We start from the raw sequence: 21867 nt of genomic DNA, 5'->3' as shown, positions 1-21867 counted from the left end.
TTTGGCAAAACTACTTTATCCAGGCTGGAGGACGGAGATTCCTGTGATCAGGAGTTTCATCCAGCACTGCAGATTTGATCTAGACTCTTTGACTTTACATCGACCGCTAACCACATGAACGGACACGATTCTGGCCCACCAGGAAGTCTGCCTGCACTACAACAGCACAAACCTATTGATAACATCATTGCTGCTTATTGGGAATGCCCTGAAGTTTTAATTGCATTGATCTGTTCACGTATTATCCTGTAATCCTCATCTCTAGCAGCAGCTTGCCGCTAAACGTGCTATATTTTCCGTGGCTACGTCCTGGTCACGAGGCAGTTTACGATCCCAAAGTTGTTATGACCAGTATCGGCGTACTTGTTCTTAAGGTGGCTAGTCGTTTTGTGTAGTGTAGCGTTGCGTTTCTGAGGATGTGTGCGCACACGTGTTTCACCAAAATCTGTGTTGGTTTCGCTTTGGTGCAACTAAAAGTGAAAGTGTGTGCTGGTGTGTGTGTGTGTGTGTGTGTGTGTGCATGCGTTTCAGTTTTGAGGACCCTGGCCCCAGCCTCCGGTGCTCGGGGGACGACTCGGCTCTCCGCTCCCTGATTGGTCGAGTTCAGCACTGTCACAGTCCGAGTCCTCACACAATGCACGAGTCTGGGAACAGGACAAAGAGCGTGAACAAACTCTTGGACATGTTATATATGAAGCTCTTAAAATAGAAAAAGCTTCAAATAGAATTCTATTCTTTAAAAAAAACTTGTCCCTTTTAGACTTGCACTCTATTCATTTACTAACTGCTTGTTTAAAAAAAGACAATTAAGGCCATTGCACACCGAGTCCGAAATTTTCACGTGCGTTTTTCCGTTTTTATTTCGTATTCCTCATCCTTTCCCATCACAATGCATGCTACTGATGCAAAAACGCAGAAAATCGAACCTGATCCGAATTTTTTTATGACGGATGAAACTTTCAGAGCGTGTAGCATGAGGTTGTATTTATTTTTTTTTATTAAAAATGACAATTTCGGACCTTGACACTAAACAACTAACACTAGCTTCTCTATTCTTTTTCTATTCTGTTTTATATAATAATAAAAAAACCTTTCTACATGTACCTCATTTGTAAGTCGCTTTGGATAAAAGCGTCTGCTTAATGTCTAAATGTAAATGTAGAAGGCAGGCTTCTAGAGTCTGGTCCTGGAGGTCCGACCTACAGAGTCTGTCTGCAAACTGCTTGTTCAGGTGTGTTTGCTCCAGCTAGTTTCTGCAGGGCAGTGGACCTCCAGAGGCAGGTCTGGAAAACCCTGCAACATTTGTTTTTCTCGGGGCGATATGTTTTGAAAGGTTTCACACAATACTGGTACCTCCAGGATATTTTGTTCCAGGTCAAAGTTGGCCCTCTCCTGTTCGAGGGCTGCGGCCTCTCTTTCGGACAGAATAGGGTCTGTAATATCAACAGGGATCTCAGACCCCTGGGAGATGAGGTCATCGCTGCGATCGTCCAATCGCTCGTCGGTGTTGGTGCTGACCACGTCCGGCGTGCCGCTGTGGGAGTGGTCAGTGGTGTGGCCCTCCTCTCCTTCGGAAACGGACAGGTTCTCTGAGCTGAAAGTGGATACTGATTGGCACTTGGTTATACTGGTCGGCCGTCTGCAAAATTAACATTATAGAGAACATATAAACCATGAAACGAGGGATTATTAAAATCAGAACTGTCAAAAACCTAAGAAAGTAATGGTAATGTGAGGTAACTGGGTTAGGCTTAGGGGTAGGTTCAGGTTCAGCTACACTGCAAAAAATGCTTTTTTTATTTTTTGTATTGTTTTCAGCTAAAATATCTAAAAATTCTTAAATCAAGAAGGACTTTCTAGACAATTAAAAATATCTTTTTTTGCTTGTTCTAAGCAAAAACTCCCTTAGATATTTTGGCTGGAAACAAGACAAAAAATCTAAGAAAAGCATTTTTTGCAGTGTAGTTATTATCCAGTTTTTGTAATCACTATAATAAGTTCATAGTATGTATATGTGGATCCGGACAGTCAAATATAGTGGCTCCCGTGTCCTCATGGGATAGTACAGTAGTAGGTCATCCAGGTGCGTTTTGCTTCCCGGTACAGTGTCGTAGAGGAAGTGGGTTGGGAGACACTGATCTAACAGGTTTCCATAACTGAGCACCTTAGCATGTGTGTTATGAGCAGGCATACAATGCTCACCCAGTGGGTGAAAACAAGGCCTTATTTCATTACATAAATAAAGCAACTCCTAACTACCTTAGAAAACACTTCAGAAATAATAAATGGTTATATTCTCACCGTCTCCTTGGTAACTCCACCTCACTGTCCACCTCGCCCTCTTCTTCTTCTGAGGAAACACCACGCCGCTGTTGGAATTCAACACAATTCATTCAGACACGCTCAATGATTAAGGCCCAAAACAGCACTGCAGAAATAACTAACGGAAGTTTCACATTTGCTTATTTTAACTATCTGTTTTGCTTTTTTTCCTGTGTATTTGAGACAAGCCTGCAGTGTGATAAATGCATTATTCCTAAATGAATGTCCCAAATGCACTCTATAATGCCCTCTCCTTTTAAACTACTAGATGATCTGCAGCTTCTCGCAGATAACGCACACCAGTCATGAGCTGCTATTAGTTTTCTCTGCAGATATGGTCTTGTTTAGGGATCTGTGCCTTTGTGCAGACATCTGACGGCTAAGAAGGGATTGTGTTTTTCAGCACTTTTTGTTAGAAAATGTTTACTTACTGAAGTTTTTTAAGGTATCTATTATTTTGATACTTAATTTCCATCATCTAAATATTCTTAAGAATTAAATGTTTGTTGTCATTTGAAAGTGTCTAGGCCTTGCGTTATTATGCTGTTACATTATGATTATATATTCAGAGGCATAAAATGACAATAATATCGCTTATCCCTAACCTAACCCTTAAATGATCTGAGATGACCGAACACCTGAGAAGAGATGATGCCAACCCCTCGGAGGATGCCAACGCTCAGACAACATACACAATTACCAAATTTTGCCATAAGTTAAATATATTAAGGTTCTGCAATATATAAATATTTCCTGTAGAGCTGCTTTGCAACGATTTGTATCATAAAAAGCGCTATACAAATAAACTTGAACTTATCGCAATTATTTCAGGGGCAATATATCGCACAACAAAAAGTTGTTATTGTGACAGGCCTAATTATGAAAGTGACTAAATTAAATATAACAAATACAAACATGTCCCTGCAGCACAAAAGCAGTCATCAGTAGCACAGGTATATCTGTAGCAATAGCCAACAATACATTGTATGGGTCAAAATTATACATTTCTCTTTTATGACAAAAATCATTAGGATATTAAGATCATGTTCCATGAAGATATTCTGTAAATTTCCTACTGTAAATATATCAAAACTTCATTTTTGATTAGTAATATGCATTGCTAAGAACTTCATTTGAACAACTTTAAAGGAGATTTTCTCAATATTTAGATTTTTTTGCTCCCTCAGATTCCAGATTTTCAAATAGTTGTATCTCAGACAAATATTGTCCATCATAATAAACCATACATCAATGGAAAGATTATTTATTCAGCTTCAGATTATGTATTTTAAATTTAAACGAATTGACTGTGACTGGTCCCTTATGACTGGTTTTGTGGTCCAGGGTCACAAATGTGTAGTTGGCATGTTAAGCAGTGTCCTGTTGTGTAAAATGCTAATTGAAACTCTTAATGAAACATTTTCTTTATGGAAAAATGGTGAAAAACTTAAAAGCAATGGTGACCAGTCATGAGATCTAAGAAATGCACCTTCCCTTCCAAGTCAAGTCACCTTTATTTGAATATTTTAAGACTATCATCAGTCGGTTCCCAGAATGAACACTCAGGAATAGAGAGATGCGCACCTGTTTGCGTGTGATAGCAGCTCGATACAGTATGGCTGATGGAGTCAGATGACTGCCGCTGGATCCTCTGGGCAATCGCACCGCCCCGGTCCCCTCTTCTCTCTCCTCTCCTACATGAGCTCTGCCCACCGCTCCACTTCGGCCACAGCAGGGTGAGTCCGGGCTGCTGGAGAACGGCAGTGAAGCGGCGTCCTCACTCGCCGTGTCACTTCTGGGCGGAGTCTCGTCCAGACCGGCCCCCGCTTCAGCTGCACCGCCGGGCTCTCTGCCCAGGGCTTCGGTCGTGGCAGCTCCACTGACTCCGTCTTCAACACGGCGGGTGGAGCAGAGCAGATCTGGGCTGGACGAGGACAGCTTCAGCGGGGGCGGCTCCAGCTGGATCTCCCTCATCGCGACCCCTGAAGCAGTTTCAGTGAGGGGTGGTGCGGGCGTCGTTGGGTTGGGCAGCGGGGGCTCTCTTTCTCGGCTAGCAGGGGCAGAAGGGTGCTTAGGCCCTGACAGATCCCCGCTGCTTCCCTTGCCGCTCCTCCGATGACGAGTTTTCACCCTGCGGGCCCGGCTAGGTGAGGTAGGTCCTCGGTTTGCACATGGCGGGACGGTCACCTGCAGTACGCCAGCGTCCATCTTGGGGAGAATGATCTCTGATCTCAGGAGGTCAGGTCTGGATACGGCAGTTAAAAAAGAAAGCCATTGGTTAAACAACATACATTACATATTACAGTGCCCATGCTACAGTGTAACATCATAATGAGTTATACTAATCAGAATTATGTTGTATTATATTGTTATAATATATTATTACTGTATTAGATGTTAAAAACTGAAAGGAAAAATGTGTTTATTTTATTTTAGTTTAATCATGACAACTCTCTGACTAGCTTGTACTAACCTGAACAATGCCTGAAAATCTCTTTGGATAAAAGCGTCTGCTAAATGAATAAATATGAATGTGAATGTATTTGGTCTTGGCGGACTAGATCTGCTATGTGCACCTGCTACTGTCAAAATGTACACAAACATGCAGCTGTGAGAATGTAAGACTCGATGCTGCTGCAGAAACAGACATGATTAAGCTGATCCCTATAAGTGATCTAGACAGGTGGTGCTGGGGGAGGTGGAGGGTTTCAGAGGAACACCGCAGGACACTACACCAAAGGATTGGCTGCTGTTACAGCAGAGCTCAATCAGCTGCTATGTAGAATACAATATACTTGCTAGCAGATTACATGTCAAGGAATGTCCAAGAACTTTCTCTTGACAAACTTTTATTTTGAACGTTTTTTGCAGTAATGTTAGCCTATAATGTAATATGTGCAAAATGCAACAGTTATTAAAGTCTCATCCTTATTCACCAGATTAATGTTGCTTTGGGAATGCATGCATGGTCAGTCATGGCCATGTTTATGGAAATGTCAAACATACTTTTACAAACATTCAATCTTGTTCACATTCTATGTACTTTTTTGAGAAATTACAGTGAAACGGGAATTACTCATATGTTATACATTCACATAGAATACAAACCTCTGTACATTGTGTAACTGTGTACAAGACACAAAACTTGAAGGGCGTGTAATAAATATTGTACATATTACTGAATGTGGATGCACACAAGGTGATTTTGTACAGAGTCTCAATGACTAACCTCGTGCTGTCGCTCATTTAAAATACTCCAAATGCATTCAAATTTAAACCAGCTTAAGAACAAATTCATGTGCGCACATACGTGTTGTGAATTAGGCAGAAATGAATTAGTTCTGTCGTGGACATAGATGCAAACTCTCCAGGTAATTATTAATAAATGAGAGCTAGTGTGAAGTGGTCCTGCCTGTGCCGATGTCTGTACCTCTTGCCGTGAGGAGGCAGTTTCTGAGGGACGCTTCTCTTCTTGATGAGTTTGTCCACTGTGGTCGAGGGGTGATGTTTGAAGAGACCAGGATATTTCTTATCCAGACACTGTTCCCTCCTTAATCAATAAAACAGCAGCATTAGCACTTCACTGTTTTAATAATTGAAGATATCAGGAGCTGATTTGACTGAATTTGAATCATCTCCAAGTAGCGTGACATGGAACACTTTCCACGAATACGGCACAGAATAGAGCCAAAACAGTGCCAAAGAGTGCTGATAGGCTATAGGCAATTAAAGACTCATTATTATGAATTACATGGTTTATTAATATAAACATGCAATTAGTCGACTAATCGATTAAAATGAAGGACTAGTTGACCAGAAAAATCTTGTTGTCTTTCATTTGAGATTTTTTTTCTTATTATTTAAAAACTTTTCATATTTTTTGGTTAGCTAGCTGCTAAATAGGGCTTGAGTGACCGAACGGATTTAAAGCGTAGCTCAGTCTACTGAATGCTACTTTATCAGCTAATGCTGCGCTTATCAATTACTGCACCTACTCTAATCAACAACCATATTTAAGACCATTCAAATGCACACTCTTCAGTCTGTCACACACACATCTGCACCCACCTCCACCTCTTCTCCTAGCACCTCCACAATACAACTTTGGGTTCTTCTAGAACATTTATGACTGAATTTCATGTCACGCCTTTTATTTCATAATTGTTGTATTTCTGCATATGTGTGTAGCTAAGAAATATTTAGTTCTTGTCAGGCTGGGGGATTCATGCCTAGAGGATGCATCTTAAACGGTCTTGTATGTTTAAAGGGGTCATATGATGCGATTTCAAGTATTCCTTTCTCTTTGGAGTGTTACAAGCTGTTTGTGCATAGATACGATTCCTGAAGTTACAAAGACTAAAGTCTCAAAACCAAAGAGATATTCTTTATAAAAGTTAAGACTCGTCCACACCCCCCTAAACCGGCTCATTCAAACACACCCCACATGTCTGCGTCATGATGTGGAGATATTTGCGTGATGCTGCCCAAATGTTGACGCAAAGACAGAAGGCATGGTTTCAGTAACCGCAGTAGTGTTGATGCAGCCGTGTCAGAGAGACGCTGTGTGTTTCTAGGCTAAAGCAAAAGCACTTTATTTGGCCTTCCGAACGCAGATGCATTTAGGAATCATTAAGATTACTTACAACAGAACAGCATAGCCCAGATGTTATCACTACGCATTTTATAGACGACCGCTTCGTGAACCTAGGAGAGGAGGTCATTCTGACTTTGACAATCTGGTGCTTCTGAATCAGCGACTGTAAGTATGTTTTGTTATTAGTTTAAGTATTTGCTATTGACTGCTCAAATGTGGAGTTTTGCACGTCGTGTGTGTGTGTGTGTGTGTGTGTGTGAGAGAGAGAGAGAGAGAAACAGTCACACAATCGCGGCTTGTGTGTAAACACACATGAGCTTCATCATTATGTCTGTCACGAGACTCTGTTCCCCTCTCAGGCTTGAACTGATGGTAAAACTAAGGACATTATTAACTCTCTTTACATTTACTTTGAAAGCTGAATCTCATGATTATGGAAAGGGAAATTACATTTCCACCGAGTGCTTGTGGTGTTCGGCCAATCACAACGCACTGGGTCAGTTGGCCAATCAGAGCAGACTGTGCTTGTTGGAAGGAGGGGCTTTGTAGAAAACGTAGCGTTTGAGAGAGGCGGGGCATAGAGGAACTACAATAATGTGCAGTATTTGAAAAATTATGTGTTTTTGGAACATTAAAGCATGTCAACATATTCTGTTACACCAAATACACAAAATAATGATCTTTAAAAAAGCATAATATGACCCCTTTAAGAGTCAAATTCAAGAATTGCCAGTAAATGTATTATTTTCAGAAGTGGTCCTGACTGAATTACTTTTCATTCACATTTTACTGTGGCTATTTTGTTTTCTGGAAATCATGACATTAAACATACAGTTGACAGATTATCAGAATAATGCAATCATCTACAAACAAATAATGCAATCATCTACAATTAAAGATCAATTCAAGATGAACTGAAGTGACCAGGAGCAGTGTGATCTGGCCAGGCAACTGTGCTGAACTACAAAGTTTTAAAGCACCATCTAGTGGACATTGAGTGACACAACAAATGTATATAATTTCTAATAAGCATGTCTGCAATATTCTGTTTTTGACTGATTGCATTTTTAAAGGCAGTCTTTAAAATACTTACATACACTGTATGTACCAATATCAGTACTAGAACTTTATTAGGTAACTTGCATCCAACAAAAATATCTACAGAAATGTAATTGTCTGCTATGGAATTGTCACGAATCCGGTTCGTGGTCTTTTGTCCAACTGCCACAAGAGGCTCTCACACCACACAGACTGTCATATATTACCCTGGACTGCATTTCCCAGCATTCATTGCACACAAGTACACACAGCTGTCTCAATCACACGCTCACACCTGAGACCCATCTCACAATCACACACCCTTTATAAACCATGGACTTCTTTTCACAGATCGCCGTGTATTGTTCTGTGTATAGCACTCTCCTAGTGTTAGCTGCCTTACTGAGCCTTCTGTGTTCTCTAAGTCTAAGTTTAGTTTATTTTGGTTATGGTCTCGTTTCCTGTTTCCTGTCCTTGTATCGTGGATTTACCCTTGTCTCACCGTTTCGGACTCTGTGTTTACCTCGTTTGGATTATTGCTCAGGTTATCGGACAAGACCTCTGGATATTGTTCACTGATCGAGGACCCACGCATGCCCTAGGATTACTCTTGTGTCTTGCCTGTGCCATACCCGTTTGCTGGTGTTTTGACCCTGTCTGTTATTTGACTATATAAAAGCTTGCAAATGGATTCTCATGACTCGTTCACCCCGTTACAGGAATAACTCATGTGTATGTGTGTTTTACCTGAGCAGCTCTTTCTCTTTGAGCTCCAGCTGCAGCATCACGGCGTTCAGCTCCATGTACAGATTGTTGGCTCTCTCTAGCTTTCTCTCGTAGTGTTCTCTGATGTCAAGAGCATGCCTGTTAAAATGATTCAGACAGACGTCATGCTCCGTAACGGACACAAGGTCACGCTGCTAATGCCCACTGCTTTGTTTCTTCTCTCACTGTGAAATTACAGTTATTGTGTAAATAAATACACAATGAATCACCTCATCAAATATTCAGCCTATTTCATAATAGCATGTCTCAGTCAAAAATGAGTTTGGTTGCTGTGATTGAAAGACATGAATGTTCTTATGCGTACTAACCCTAAACCAAACCCTAATCCCAGCCCTATAGTAAGTGCATGTTGGTAATAATACTCAGTACAGTACTGTACACTGTAACAAGGACAGCTTAAAGTGTTTTGTGCGTGTATCTGTTGCTGACCTGAGTTCCTCTCGTCGACGGTTGATCAGCTCTTCGTCCAGACGGTGAAGACACGTGCCCTCTGACTTGATCTTCTCAAAGTGTTGCTTGACCTCCTCACGCCACTCGGCCTGCACTCGCATGCAGAGATCTCACATCAGCATCAGTCGTTATCTTTTGCTTTAACAACACTGTTAAAAGGGCTAATGATGTGGCACTCACTTTCGTCCTTTCTATGAATTTCTTAAAAAATGCAACTCACTGACTTGAATATGATGAGCATGTTTTTTTCATTTCTGATGTAAAATGTTTTATATTATTAAAGCATGAAGTCAAAAAATTTTTAAATAATATGGTTAGGGTTAGGCTATATATAACATAGTTTTGTGTTTAACAACAAAAAAAAACGTTTGTACATCAAATCCTTGTGAAAAAGAAGCATGCTTAATTGTACTGAATGTGTTGTCGTTTTGCTGGGTTACAGGGCCTTCAATTGGAGTAAATAAGTGATTAAATAAAACAGGACAGAAATAAATAATGATAGATATCACTGAATTCACTGCAAATGCAACACTTTGTTTGAGCTAGAATGTAGTAAGTTTACTGCTATTAAATTCAGTCATTTCCTCACCCTCGTGTCGTCCCAAACCTGTATGACTTACTTTCTTCTGTGGAACACAAAAGAAGATATTTTGTAGAATGTTACCAAACCATTTACCCTTATTTGGTTTCTGAATGGACAAATATTTCTTGAATTTCTCAAATTATCTTCTTTAATGTTCCACAGAAGAAAGAAATTCATACAGGTTTGGAACGACATGAGGGTCATCAAATGATGACCATTTTCATTTTTTGGGTGCACTATCCCTTTAAGAACGTTAACATTTGTAAATAGTTAACACCTAATTTATATAAGACACTGATCTCTAATCTGGCTCTAATGATTCTGTCACATCTGAATGTATTAAGAGACTTGCACTGTTTGCCGCAGCGCATGTTCGTCATCGCTGGCAGATGCATTGGTAGCTTCACACTTTTGGAGTAGGCTACTTGCTTTTTGCAGTTTCACATGCGCTGTAATTTAAAAACAGTGCCTAACATGGAGAAGGTCTCCCTCGCTTCGGCGATCAGCCCACCGGGAATGTCTCAGTGCTCCCGATGGCCAGTAATAGTAAAAAATACTTTTTACCCTGAAAAATACTGATTAAAATAATGACCTTGTGTAAGAGATAGGGCTGCCCCCTAATAGTCGACTAATCGTTAGTTGACCAGAAGAGGCTTGGTTGACCAAAGTTTATTAGCCGCTTAGTCGCAGAAAAAAATGTAAATAAAAAATCCACAGGTGAAGTCATGCCGTTTGTGACAGATAGATAATAAACAGCTAGTCTATGGTAATACAGTATACTGAGCAGGACATCCAAACGCTCACCTATCATTCATCGACCGCAAATATGGCTTATCATCTGAAATATGTAAATATAAGCAACTTTACACAGGTTTACATGGTCACCTGCTCTTAAAATACTCCCTCGTCTGCTCATACAGATATGAGTAATACTTCTTTTAAATCTGTAAAGACTACGTTTATTTGTGTGCACTCACAAGAACAACAAAACATTGCGCTTTTGTAAAATAATGAACGCAAACATGATGCACTTTCTGCCGTCTCGGGCTCTGTGAACTTGAGCATTAAACAATATCAAAAACATTAAAAATATATCTATGAACTAATGAACTAATTCACATAAAAAGCAGGTATTCTCAGATAATGTAATCTGTGTAAAACAAGTGCATCACTACTGCGGAGATGACGAGTCAGTGTCACCAACTTCATCTCTTAAACCAAGAACAAAGAAAGCACTAGTTTATCAAATTATTAAAATGTTAATGCAGGATCCTTACTGGTTTTCCCCGACACATTCATAATCATTACTTAAGGCGGAGTGCTGTTGCAAGCTTTATACATGTGCTTGAGCACTTATTAGGCTATGAAGGCTCATTATAATGATTTAAATGGTTTATTAATAGACGATTAGTCAACTAATGCTTTAAATGAACGACTACTAGTCAACCAGAAAACTCCTTGGTCGAGGGCAGCCCTAGTGAGGGAAATATATTATTATTGTACATTTATAGTGGTTACACTACATGACATTTAAACGTTTCTTAAAAATGGTAAAAGCATTTTTAAAGTGCATTTCCAGGAGCCTTGCAGGTGTTTTAAACTAGATTTTCAACATATTTTGTCTTGTTCCATTTCTAGGCAAAACAGAAGTACATATTTTGTGTTCTGTGACACATGACTCCGGTTCAGCGGCGCTCTGGTGTGGTTGTACAGAGGTGAAGGAGCGTCTCACCTGAGATTTGAAGTAGGTCTCCTGCGGAGTGGAGAGCACGTCTGCAGACGCGATGTCCAGATGCAGCAGGATCTGTCTGAACGACGGCCTGTTCCTGGGTTTGCAGTTCCTACACACATATTAGCATTACAGATTACAGCCAGTCACTTAAACTGTCTCTGCTTATTGTCTTCCTTTCTACTTTTCCCTGTGAAAAAGTACACTTTAAGTATGCATTGAATTAAATATTCAATTAATCTAAATTGCATGTAAATGTATTACAGTTTAAATTTATATTAAATGTAATTAGCTGAACTTAAGCAGGACTTCAGTACATTTTTATAGATAATTTCATAATTCTATTTTCTTTGAAATATGGTTAAAGTGTACGGTAATATACTTTAATGTAATTTCTGTTGAACCTTGTATTTAAATATATTTGTAATTAGACATTTTTAATGAGGAAGTTTCAAGTTTGTATATTTACACTACATGAATGAATGTAATATTAAAGAACATGCAACAGTTACAGTTATATTCCAGTGCTTTACATGCGCTTTAGTATCTTAGCACATCAAAATAATGTACTTTTCTAAAACATGACAAAAGATTAATTATTAATTATTTAAAATGCACTTTGAAGTAAAACGTTTAATTTGACATTATTACAAACTGCATTTTTTTTAAGTCTGTGTTAAGAAACTTAGTCATAAAAGTGCATCTCTTTGTAAATTCACTTAAGTGGCTTTTTTCCTCCATTAACATATTATCTGTAGTACAGTTAAAAGATCTACTACAATTGCACATCCAGTACACTTCAGCACAGGTTCTTTCTTTGTTCCTCACCAGCACTGTCTGAGCAGGATTTTGAAGCCATCAGGGCAGCTTTCAGGAAGAGGAAGCTGCAGGCTGTTGTTTCCCACGCCCCATATGATAGCGGACGAGTCCACGTCTTTATACGGGATCTCACCGGTCAGCATCTCCCACAGCACCACACCGAACGACCTGCGGACGCCACGTATCACATCACTGACAGCATTCATCTGTGTGCTGTGTAAGCACGGCTCCGTTGCTTGTATATTAGGCTCATTATAGACAGCACATTATTCAGAAGACTTGTTTCTTTTATGACCTCCGTGGGAGGCTTGAGCAATAAATCCAGCTGAGGAGAAACACGCCAACATTTGTGATTATATGAGACAATGACTACAATTACATGGACATCAGTAATCTAATTATTTACCTTATTATGAATAGAGAGTATTATGATTAAGGTGTTTGCATGAGTTGCTTTAAGAATATTCCTTTCATGTTTATGTTTTACATGTTATAGTACATCGATTAATGGCACACGTCATTATGTCCCCATGTGACGCTATCCAACGTCTCCTCCAGAATTCAAACAACGTCAACGTCCCCTCCTCACATATAAACATAGTTTATCTTCGTTATGATGCCATATGTGACCCTGCAGCACAAAAGCAGTCTTAAGTCGCTGGGGTATATTTGTAGCAATAGCCAACAATACATTGTATGAGTCAAAATTATACATTTCTCTTTTATGACAAAAATCATTAGGATATTAAGATCATGTTCCATGAAGATATTTAGTAAATTTTCTACCGTAAATATATCAAAACTTCATTTCTGATTAGTAATATGCATTGCTAAGAACTTCATTTGAACAACTTTAAAGGAGATTTTCTCAATATTTAGATTTTTTTGCTCCCTCAGATTCCAGATTTTCAAATAGTTGTATCTCAGACAAATATTGTCCTATCATAACAAACCATACATTAATGGAAAGATTATTTATTCAGTCTGTGTCAGGATAACATGCCTCACATTCATTGATTGACCGAGTTCTTCTGCTCATGAAAGAATATGACCACCGTTCATTTACAGATCAGCCTCCCTCAAAACATCCCTTCCAGACCAGCTCGTACCGGCAGAAGATGGGCAGGGAGGATAAGACATGCAGAAATCATATGTGATATGAATGAGATCTAGTGGCCAACACTGTCCGAAAACTTAAAAAGTGTTGCTTTAGAGGCACACTGTAAAAACTGATTGTAATTTAAAGGAAAATGCAACAGTAAATTTCCTAACAGTGAAAACTGTACTAGATTTAATAAGACATTTCAAGCAATTGTCAAATATTATTAAGGTAAAAATCTAATTTTAGCAATTTGGTATATTAACAATATGTCAGTTGAACTGTTTTTATTTTATTTATTTGTTTTAATGTAAATATAGTTCAATTTGTAAAACTGTATTCTTTTTACACTAAAGCTCTGGCAACCACATCTGCCTGTTTTACATTTGCATTGATTTCACAGAGTTCAGTGTCAAACAGCTCTGATAGCCTCGTGAGCACCGACCGGTGTGCTTCCGGCGTCAATCTTTTCAATATTTCAATCGCTTTGGATGCAGCTCGTGTTGAATGCAGGGTTGCCAAATACACATTTTTTCCACGGAGTTAGGCTGATTTTAAACTGTTGCGGCGGCTAAACTGAATTACATTTGATTAGTTTATTTAGTTAAGAACATGGATTGGAGCTCTTAATTGTGAACTCTCAAAGTGCATTAGATAGAACAATTGCAATATAATTTAAATAATATTTATTATAACGTAATATAACTGAATAATTTAAATAATCGTACCAGATGTCCACTTTCTCAGACACGGGCTCGTTCCGAATCACCTCGGGCGCCATCCAGGCCACAGTGCCTGCAAACGACATCTTGGTGCTCTTGTCTCTGAGCTCCTTAGACGTGCCGAAGTCTGAGATCTTCACCAGGTCATCGTGTGTGATCAGCATACTGACAGAGAGAAGACACGGGTATAAGGTACACTTTCAGTTTGCTATTGCTTCCAAACACGAGGGTCTCGGCTAGTGAGGCTACAGTACTTGGGTGATTTGAGATCTCTGTGGATGATCTTGTGCAGGTGGAGGTAGTTCATGCCGCCTGCGATGCCCATGGCCCAGTCCACCAGCAGGGACGGCGTGATCTTCCTGCCGGCCCTCAGCACCTCGTAGAGTTGGCCCTGTGCGCAGTACTCCATGAGGATGCAGTAACACGGAGCCTGCGTGCACACACCCCTGAAACACAAGTTTACCGAACGAAAGAGGTTAACATGAGCTGCTGCTGTTTGCAAACTGAATTTGGATTATCAGAAGCAGAGTTGGGAACTGCTGGGGTAAAAATACCACCATGATTAATAATAATGCCACCAAATTATTTGTATATATTGTTATTATAACATATAATATAGTTAATCAATATCATATGAGTAAGAGTGCTGTTTTCCCCGAATATCAGCACAAATGTGATATTAATTATATACAACAGTTCAATGAAGTTAATATTAATTGACTTACATTTTGGGCACAATATTGTCCAATTTTCCTCAACAAACATAGTTTTAAACAAAGTCACAGATGAGCCGCTGCACGTCTCTAAGCAAAGCACAGCAAAGTTTCCTTGATATATATTTAATTTGGCATAAAAGATGACATTTAATAAGGTTAAAAAATGCCCTCACAATGGAAATAAATACATGCATACAGTGTATCTGTAACGGAACTGTTTGTTTAGTTTCCTTTTTTCCTTATTTGGTTCTTCCTGTTTTAGTTCATGACCTAGTTTTGTTAATTAGTTATATTCATCACCTGTGTTTGATTCAATTACCTTGTTTCCTCGTTTGTTCCAGCCCCTTTATAAGTCCTCAGTTTTGCCTTTATGTTTGTCGGATCTTAAGTTAATAATGTCTTATGTGAGTTGATGCCATTGATTAAAGAATATTCCTTTTTGTTTCATTCCTTCGTCGAGAGCTTTATTGCTACAACCACCGACGCATAACAGAAGATCCGACCGACACAGAAGATTAAACAGATCGTCGAAATGACTCCGGCTGAAGTCGCGCTGTATGGGTTGCGGCAGGGCGGCCTGAGGTTGGAGCGATATGTGGAGGTTTTCCTCGAGCTCGCCAACCAGGTGAGCTGGCGCGACGCGGCTCTAGGTGCACATTTCCTGCTGGGGTTGGATGACGAGATCATTCGCTGCGAGCTTCCCAAAGGTAGTTTTCCCCTGATCGAGCTTATTAATCTAATTTTCTGTCTTAATGGAATCGACGAAGAAGTCGAGGAAATTCCCCAAACTCGTCATCCCGCTCCAGCAGAAAAGCACCGCGTCTCCCCAGCTCTTCCCACGCCAGGATCCTCCACATACCTCTCCAACGACTCCTCCCGCCTGCCCAACCATAAAGGTCCACCGCCCGCGGCGAAGAGGATCCCGCCATGCACGGCGATGAATGTTCCGCCCGCGGCAAGGAGGAAACCGTCGCATAGGGCGATGTACGTTGCGCCGTTCGTGACGAAGAGGATCCCGCCGTGTTCGGCGATGAATGTTCCGCCCGCGGCGAGGAGGATGCCGCCGAAAAGGGCGATGAACGTTGCGCCAGCTGCGGTGAAAAGGGTTCCGCCGCCCACGCCTCAGATTCAGGAAAGGGGGCTATTGGATGAGGCTCTTCCCCCGGAGTTCTCGGCTCCCCTGCTCACACCAGTGACTGCTCCTCGCCGGTGCCATCCAGTGCCTGCCCCTCGTCTGTGTCCTCCTATCCCTGCACCTCGTAAGAGGGTCCCGTCCAGCCCGCCTGAGTTCCCGCTGGTCCCGTCCAGCCCGCCTGAGTTCCCGCTGGTCCCGTCCAGCCCGCCTGAGTTCCCGCTGGTCCCGTCCAGCCCGCCTGAGTTCCCGCTGGTCCCGTCCAGCCCGCCTGAGTTCCCGCTGGTCCCGTCCAGCCCACCTGAGTTCCCGCTGGTCCCGTCCAGCCCCGCGCCTCCCGTGCGCCCTCTAATGTCCGCGCTGCAAGAGCGCCCTCTAAGGTCCGCGCTACAAGAGCGCCCCTTTGAATCCGCGCTGCAAGAGCGCCCCCAAATGTCCGTGCTGCCAGAGCACCCTCCTGCGTCTCCGCTGGTCCCATCCAGCACTCCTTCGTCTCCGCTGGTTCTATCCAGCTTCGCGCCTCCCGTGCGCCCTCAAGTGTTCGCGCTACAAGAGCGCCCTCAAGTGTCTGCGCCGCTAGAGAACCCTCACGAGTCCGCGCTGCCAGAACGCCCTCCTGCATCTACGCTGGTCCCGTCCAGCTCTCCTTCGTCTCCGTTGGTTCCGTCCAGCTCCGCGCCTCCAGAGCGCCCTCAAGCGCCCGCTCCTCCAGAGCGCCCTCAAGCGCCCGCTCCTCCAGAGCGCCCTCAAAAGCCCGCTCCTCCAGAGCGCCCCCAAGCGCCCGCTCCTCCAATGTGGCCGCCTGAGGGGAACTTCCCCAAAGAAATTTTGGGGGGGGGCCATATAGTCTCAGTCTGTGTGGCCAGGCCAAGGGCCAAGGCCACAGAGGACCCCGATCCGCCGTGGCCGCCCAAGGACCCCGATCCGCCGTGGCCGCCCAAGGACCCCGATCCGCCGTGGCCGCCCAAGGACCCCGATCCGCCGTGGCCGCCCAAGGACCCCGATCCGCCGTGGCCGCCCAAGGACCCCGATCCGCCGTGGCCTCCCAAGGACCCCGATCTGCCGTGGCCTCCCAAGGACCCCGATCCGCCGTGGCATGCCGAATCTCCTGATCCGCCATGGCCTCCCGAGTCTCCAGTCCCACCATGGTCTCCCGAGTCTCCAGTCCCGCCGTGGTCTCCCGAGTCTCCAGTCCCGCCATGGTCTCCCGTGTCTCCAGATCCGCCATGGCCTCCCGAATCTCCAGCCCTGCCATGGCCTCCCAAGGCTCCAGATCCGCCATGGCCTCCCGAATCTCCAGTCCTGCCATGGCCTCCCAAGGCTCCAGATCCGCCTTGGCCTCCCGAATCTCCAGTCCTGCCATGGCCTCCCAAGGCTCCTGATCCGCCATGGCCTCCCGAATCTCCAGTCCTGCCATGGCCTCCCAAGGCTCCTGATCCGTCCTGGAGGCTTCCCTGTCCCATCCTGGTCCTGCTCCAGCCTCCAGGACGCCCACCCCCCCCTCCCCGATGTTACTGTTACGGTGCGGGACGCACCTTCCGGGAGGGGGGGCGATATCTGTAACGGAACTGTTTGTTTAGTTTCCTTTTTTCCTTATTTGGTTCTTCCTGTTTTAGTTCATGACCTAGTTTTGTTAATTAGTTATATTCATCACCTGTGTTTGATTCAATTACCTTGTTTCCTCGTTTGTTCCAGCCCCTTTATAAGTCCTCAGTTTTGCCTTTATGTTTGTCGGATCTTAAGTTAATAATGTCTTATGTGAGTTGATGCCATTGATTAAAGAATATTCCTTTTTGTTTCATTCCTTCGTCGAGAGCTTTATTGCTACAACCACCGACGCATAACAGTATCTCAAGAAATTAGAATATCATGGAAAAGTTCTTTATATTTTTGTAATTTAATTCCTAAAAGCAAACTTTCTTGTATTCTAGATTCATTGCACACAAACTGAAATATTTGAGGAGTCTTTTGTTTTAATTCTGATGGTTCCGACAGCTAATTCGTTGCTAACTTGACATCGCAGTCCTCTGGGTGACTTATTTTCTGGAAAATACGCTACTTCTAATAATGCTTATATAATGAGGGTGATGCTGGTGTGCAGGTGTGCACTCACTTGAAGGTAATGATGTTGGGGTGTTTGAGCTTGCGCAGATGTTTGATCTCAGTCTCCTTGATGTCTCTGACTTTCTTCACAGCCACATCCTCACCATGAAACTTGCCCAGGAAAACAGCTCCCTGCGCCCCGCTGCCCACCCACTGCAGCTCGGAGATCTCCTCGAAGGGCACCTCCCAGCATTCTGGAAGAGACATTCCCAACCTAGCCTCACTGGAAATACGTGCCTCTAAATACATGAAAAAACGTACCTTTACATAAGAATCGCTGCAGTTTCCAGTTGAAATAAACACTAGAGGCAGTAAAACTGACAACTTTTATTCCTTTTCACTCAAAGTATGGTTTGCAGGTCCACAGTTTCGATTAATAAAGCCTAATTTTCGCACAATTACTTGAGGAATATTATGTTATGAATTCAAAACAATTTTGACATGCTGTGGCATTTGTAAACTGATACTTTTGAACGTTAGCGTTACATATCCAGCTTCATATGTATGGGTTTTTATATTTGCAGCGGCTATTTACACTAAGTGCAAATAGCTATAGATTCTATTTACACTGCATTAAAATATCAGGATTTTCTGCTATTTATACTATTTATTGCAAATAGCGGCAATTATCTGCACCTCAATATTGTAGTACATTATAAAACAGTACGCAATAATAATGTATTGAGTGTAAATTATAATTTTAACTCAAATTATTAAATGGATGTCACCTTATTAAAGCCCTCCCTACACCTACCCAAACCCTACCCAATATTTTATTGTCAACTTTTTGATTATTTCCTTCTTTTTATTGAAAATAAATGCCTTTCTGAAGTGATATGAGATTTGAAAAGGCAGAAAAAAGTTTGATAAAAGGTGGACATGAACTCGGGTCAACTGTGTTAAAAAGCACATGCTTTATCATCTACGCCAGGGGTTTTCAATCTGTGGGGGGCGCGAGCTGTGCTTTTTTAATTTACAACAAAATATCTGAGTTACTTTTTCCCATTGACTGACAGTTCTCCTGTCCTCATGTTGGGAGAAATCGGAAGTACAGAGGCGTTCTGTGTGAACATGATGTTACTGTAGTTCTAGACTAAATGTCAACATGTATTAAAATGACTTTAGATAAACTAAGTTTAGTTAGTTAGTTTAGTGTTGAACCTTCTTCTCCTGCGTTCTACTGTACAGACGTGAATGTACTCTTCCTTCAGCCTGAGATTCATTCATTTCACTTTTTGGTGTGAAAGGGCTTTTACATTTGCTATAAATAGAACTTCTTATATTAAACACAACGAAGCCCTGCTCATATTTAAAAAGTAACACAAAAGTAGCGCAAAAGTAACATAATGCATTACTTTCCATTAAAAGTAAATAAGTAACATAATTAGTTACTTTTTTAGGGAGTAACGCAATATTGTAATGCCTTACTTTCCCCAACACTAGTTAACACTCTGGTAGGTTTAGGGTTGGGTTTGGCGTAGGGGATATTTCCAACACTCCGATACTCCCCGGTTATCTGAATTCTGAACCGCTGCAATACGTACCTGAAGCAGCCTAATCAAAACACAGCAATACGTGCCTATATCAACATAACAAAAACATACCATGGTCACAAATTGAGCCCGCGTTTTAGCATCACTCACTGGATGTTTCACTTTGAAACTGCCTCGAATCGTGCAGTACGAAATAACGGAGTTGCAGAAATGTATTTAGAGGCATGTATTTCTAATGAGCCTGGGTTGGACTTTTTATTATCCCTGTCCAAAATGACCAAAATGATTCTCCGACTGCGGTACTCACCCTCCTGGCTCTGCTTGTGCTCTGTCGTGTAGGCTTTCCCGATCATCGTCCACACTGGCTTGAGGCATCCGAACAAGCCTTCCAGAAAGCCTCCTCCGCCCGCCTGCAGCCGGAAGCTGTCGGACTGGTTGCGCACGGCTCCGCCCTCGGCCCCGCCCTCCTGCAGCTTGAGCACGCTGTTGGAGAAGTTGGTGGGCTCATCGCTCAGCGTGGGGCTGTTGCTGTGGGTGCCACTGCCGCCCCCCACTGGGTCGATGGAGAGCACATTACGGAGCACGCACTGGGTCGGGGTGAGTTCGGTGTCTGGGGTGCTCGCCGGCACCTCCGAATCGGGCCGACAGAAGGGGGGTTCGGAGAGCGGGGTGCTGAACCCTGAGAGGGACGGGGAAGGGGCAAGTTGCTCATGGACACAAGCCATGGGGGCAGAAGGGTCGAGGGCGGCCCACTGCGTTACCCACCCTTAAGAAAAGTGGCCCTCACCACTCGCTCTGTAGCAGCGCTGCTCGTCAACACACCTGGAGAGAGCAATCACAACACAAGCCATAAGTGCTGAGAACGAGCATGATTTTTCTTACTGCTTACTATGAATGGCAATCAAATATCAGAGTGTATTGCAGATGTAGTGATTATGGTGGACTGATCACATGTGTGGATCAACAACGCGAGGATGTAGGAACTGCCTAAACAGACTGCTTTCAGACAGGCACCATAATAGTGTTCTCAAACAAATTCATGTTGGAAAGAGTACAAAACACACAAACGGATAGTTCACCCAAAAATTTATATTCTGTCATTAAATACTTACCCTCAGTGTTGGGTAAGTTACAAAAAAAAGTAATCCACTACAAATTACTAATTACTTCTTTAAAATTGTAGTAATTATTGATTACTGCATTTAAAAAAGTAATCAGATTACTAATTACTTTTCAAGTTATTAAACCTAAAAAATACACTACAAAGAGAAACTTGTAGTTCTTTCATTAATTTAATATTAACTGAAAAAAATACATCAGTAGGCATATTATTTGTATACCCCGATTCAATCCCAATATCAACAAAGCTTTTCTTTGGTATGAAACCAACGCGTGGTCTAGTCTTTCCCGTCTGAGCTCAGCTATAATGTGATCAATCCCACACACATCGCACGCTATAAGATGATCATCCACGCGAAGCTTGAGACACGTGAACATGTAAACACTCACGTCACTGTAGAAAGATTCAACTTCATCTCGGCTACTTTTCGTTTTTGTAAGAAGACCTGCTGTGAGGAATAAGCCTTGACTTGTGATGCGACGCGGTTTAATCCAGCGGAGGATCTCATTCTGACGAGTCGTTTATTTTTACTTTATTAGTGTTACTGTGACATAAACTTGTACACATTCACTAGTTTAACTTTTACCAAACTATAATGCCAGGATAAAATATATTGAGTGCAACATTTTGAAATACGATCTAAATGTTGTAGGACTCGTCTGTATTTTAGCTCGCATTCTCCGGTGATTTCTTAAAGGGCATACTGAACATGATTTTTACTTCATATTTTTTTGACACTGCATTTGTAACTTAAGTAACGTAATTTTATTGACATAAGTAACTGTAATCAAATTACATATGTAAAATGTAACTCATTACTTTACTGATTAGTAAATTAAAAGTAATTAGATTACAGTAACGCATTATACCCAACTCTGTTTACCCTCATGTCGTTCCAAACCTGTAAGACCTTCATTCATCTTTGGAACACAAATTAAGATATTTTTTGATGAAATCCGAGAGCTAATTGAGCCTCCATAGACAGCAATGTAACTTGTTTTCTTTGCGCACAAAAAGTATTCTCGTAGTTTCGTAAAAGCTTCGTAAAAGGTTGAACCACTGATGTCACTTGGACTTACGATGTTTTAACGATGTCTGTACTACCTTTCTGGGCCTGGGAGCATTTCAGTTTACATTTACATTTAGTCATTTGGCAGATGC

At 42.0% G+C, this 21867-nt stretch overlaps 1 protein-coding gene across 1 annotated transcript; it reads right to left on the bottom strand.

The window, feature by feature from the left end:
- Positions 1 to 527: 527 nt before the first annotated feature.
- Positions 528 to 20311, bottom strand: LOC306877003 (mitogen-activated protein kinase kinase kinase 12-like; the record flags this gene model as incomplete). The annotated part of the gene is made up of 13 exons (XM_079428508.1): positions 528 to 644; positions 1354 to 1639; positions 2302 to 2369; positions 3907 to 4567; positions 5753 to 5872; positions 8702 to 8818; positions 9170 to 9279; positions 11506 to 11614; positions 12331 to 12489; positions 14149 to 14307; positions 14397 to 14588; positions 18104 to 18287; positions 19894 to 20311. The coding sequence occupies 13 exons, from the start codon at positions 20309 to 20311 to the stop codon at positions 528 to 530; spliced, it is 2700 nt and encodes an 899-aa protein (XP_079284634.1).
- Positions 20312 to 21867: the final 1556 nt, after the last annotated feature.

This window comes from Barbus barbus (genome assembly GCF_936440315.1).
Source record: "Barbus barbus genome assembly, chromosome: 11".
NCBI classification, from domain to species: domain Eukaryota; kingdom Metazoa; phylum Chordata; class Actinopteri; order Cypriniformes; family Cyprinidae; genus Barbus; species Barbus barbus.
This window is presented reverse-complemented; position numbering and strand designations above follow the sequence as displayed.